General features: G+C 38.1%; 1 protein-coding gene across 1 annotated transcript; it reads left to right on the top strand.

Annotated features, from left to right (window-relative positions):
* Nucleotides 1–193: 193 nt before the first annotated feature.
* Nucleotides 194–1,918, top strand: LOC144639997 (NEDD4-binding protein 2-like 1). Its single transcript, XM_078499247.1, has 3 exons — nt 194–299; nt 1,291–1,379; nt 1,756–1,918. The coding sequence occupies exons 1-3, from the start codon at nt 194–196 to the stop codon at nt 1,855–1,857; spliced, it is 297 nt and encodes a 98-aa protein (XP_078355373.1). The 3' UTR covers nt 1,858–1,918.
* The last annotated feature ends 1,646 nt before the right edge of the window (nt 1,919–3,564 follow it).

Here is a 3,564-nt window from a genome sequence, read left to right on the forward strand (position 1 = left end):
AGCCTGTTCCAGGCATTCTGTTAGCTGGAGAACAGCAAGTGGTAAAAATAGGCTAGGGTTTGCTCCCTCACCCCAAGCCCCTCGCCTTTTTTCATTAGGCTGTTTCGGGTTTTCCGTTGCTTCCTAACAAACTGAATGCCTGACGAAAATCTTGAACTAGGGAACGTTTTCGAGATGCATCAACAAAGTACTCATGACTTACAAAGTTGGAACTCAAATTTTTTTATTGTATTTTCATGCTAGGTATGAATTTGACGTGAGCTTACTTGGAGAGGCGCATGGGTGGAATCAACAGCGAGGTAATTCCAATAAAACTATGTAATGTGCAATGTATTTCACTGATATTGAGCAGGCTATACATTTAGTACATCAGACTCGAGTTCCAGAGCTTGACTGCTGCTTTTGTGATGTTTTCTTGGGCAAAACACAAGTTACTCTGGTAAATGCTTTAAGAGGAAATCGACCAGGACTTCGAGTAGTTATTGGACAAAATTATATACCAAAACTATTTACACCTGATTGCAAGCTTTTGTGTTACTGCTTCAAATATCTTATCGAAAGAAATCTTTTCTAACAACACCAAACATCGAAAACAAATTTCGAAGTTCCACTGAATTCCCATGAATCGCTTAAAAGATGTGAGCTTTTGCCCATAGCTTGTGAACTTTGAATATCATTTTCTAAGACTCTGATAAGAAATTGTTGTACCAGAATTATTTCCACCTCATTGCAAACTTTTTTGTTACTGCTTCAAATATCCTATCAAAAGAAATCTTTTCTAACAACACCAACAACACCAAACATCGAAAACAAATTTCGAAGTTCCGCTGAATTCCACTGAATCGCTTAAGACGAATTTACAAAATGGCTGCACGTGAGATTTTGCCTATACCTTGTGAACTTTGGAATTTATTATCTCAGACTCTGATAAGAAATTGTTGTTAAAAGTCATCACGGATAGTTACTTTCATATCTTTACCTTTTATTAAGGGTAGGAAACAACGCAATAGGATTTAAATTATTCTGGTATCTGATTTTTGTCCAACTTTAATAAATATTACTCGACTTCCTAGTGGATTCCGTCTTAAACCCTATAGTATCAGTAGTTTGTGAGTGTGCTCGTCCCAGGGCAAGGATAGTCCTAAAAAAGTACTGTTTTTGGTGACTGACATAGTATTTAGACAACTGTTGTCTTTACTTGTGAAATTGAATTGTGTACATGTACATTAAAATGTAAAAACATAAATGACCAGGGATAAAAGAGTGAATTAAGTGATTTTTTTCTTGCAGCCAAAAGTGCTTTAGAAAAGCTTCAATCCCCAGTGATTATTGACAACACCAATACACAGGCGTGGGAGATGAAACCTTATGTGTCTATGGTAAGACGATTGAATAATAAAAAACTTTGCTGATTATATTACTCGACATTCAAAGAGTGTTTGTTTTATTGGTTGGCTGTAGTGTAAGGATTAGAAACTTTGTTGGTGCTCTTTGTATGTTTCAAATCCAAAACGAGAGTGTGAATCGATGAGAGTCGACGAACGAGAAAGTTGGACGAGAACTGTTTTTAAGATAAGCATCCAGTTGAAGGGACTGAGAGTACGGGAGAGTTGTATCATTTGTTTAGTATGTGGCGAAAACTCTCGTTCCCTTTGAAGAAAATCTCATTAGGTCAAACGAGATCAAGAGTTAAAACTCTCAACTCGTGTTTGATTCAGCCTTAAAGTTTACACGTTATACTTAATTTTTTTCTAGGCCTTAAAGTACGGCTACCAAATCAAATTTGTTGAACCAGACACCAGTTGGAAATGGAATGTTAAAGAACTGGCAAGGTGTGTTGAGCTCTCCTTTACTTAAGGTGTTCCTTACTGGAAGGTAACATCGGAACAAGCAACAAAATACACTATTTTCAGAGACATCAGCCATCTCAGTGCCTCTCTCCTCCGTCCTGGGGTAGAAATGGGTACTACCGAAATCACTAAACTGTTAGCACCCCGGAAAAAACACTCGATCGCATTTGAATTTTGGGCTTGCTCACGTGACCATTTGGAGCGGCCGGATTGGTCACGTGATATTTTCGCGGGTTTGTTTTTGCTTTCACTCCTGGCTGAGTACGAAGTGAAGGGATATTATGGAACAGGTTTGCACCAGTGTGGAAAGTTTTTCGCCTCTTCGGCAGAAGACTTCAATTTTTACGGATTCATAAGTAGGAGTGGTATCACCAAAACATTTCAGGATATTTAAGCTGCGATCAAATTCGTCTTCGTTATCTTTGACGATGAGAACTGCTACCTAAACTTCATAGAAGACGGCATCATGGGCGAAGTGTTCAGACCACAAGAGACAAACTACAAATTCTCGAGGACTGTGGTATTAAACCGTTTTTCGTGTGTTAAAAGTTCCATGTTTGGGTTGATCGAATTTTCTTTCAGATTATTCACACAGATAATACGATACGTTATTTTTGCTCAGACAACGTAACTATAAAAACTCTTGAAAACTGTGATTTTCAGCCGTTTGCATTAAGCTTAACATGTTTGTGTTAGTTGCACGTTTGTGTTTACATAAATCGATAACTTCTGTTTTGACATTGAAAGATTTGAGACCACGATTTCAACCAAACTCGGGATTTGTGTTTACAGAAATAGAGATGTGTTGAAAGCGAGTTACTAATTACAGAAATATGAGAACTGCAATTTTACAACCCACCAACTTTCAATATTTTTGTCTTTATTTGCAACATTACTGTACTTACTGAAATATTTGTTGTTTACCAATTAAAAGATGGTTTGCGTTAAATTATTATTTTCTCTTGATTATATATAATCTAATGTAATATGCTTCAGGTCTAACAGATTAATACCGCCGGTTTCTTGACTTAAATCGAGTCACGGGTTATTTCGTGACTGAGGAACGCTAAGCGATTTACAATCAGCCTTTACCAAAACAACAACAGATGAATAAAACTGAGTTAAAATATACCTGATACTCAACATTGTGGAGAAAATTGGCTTCATCTCCAGTGTATAAATTGGACATTCGATACTGGTTAGCAATACAGTGTTGATCAAATGAGAAACAACAAAGCCTATTCCATTCGCTCGATTAGTTGGCTGCTGCTTGTAAGTTATCGAAAGTCTACGTTTCATCAGCAGTTAAAGTAATCTAGTTCTAGGTCCTCCAGCCTTTTCGGTTGATCCCTAGCTGCAGTGAGGGAGATTTTTTCCGTTTGACAAAAGGTCTTCCATATGTTTGAAACGATAACACCGCACCGCTCACTTTGTACTTTTATCCTGTTGCTCTAAAACTTCCTGGGTCGAACTCTTTTGAAACATCTCCGCCTCCGCTCAAAATGTAGCGACCTCAAATCCTTTCCAATTGATTTCCCACTGTGGAAAGTTCACCCGTGAGCCTTCCTTTGAAAGCAAAGTTGTTCTGCCCGCGAAAAGAAACAGAATGTCACGTGACCAGGTCCCGCGCTCCAAATGGTCACGTGAGCAAGCTTAAAATTCAAATGCGATCGATCGTGTTTTCCGGGGTGCTAACAGTTTAGTGATTTCGGTA

Source organism: Oculina patagonica, unplaced genomic scaffold (assembly GCF_052425735.1).
Source record: "Oculina patagonica isolate OP01 unplaced genomic scaffold, crgOcupat unplaced1622, whole genome shotgun sequence".
Taxonomy (NCBI): Eukaryota; Metazoa; Cnidaria; class Anthozoa; order Scleractinia; family Oculinidae; genus Oculina; species Oculina patagonica.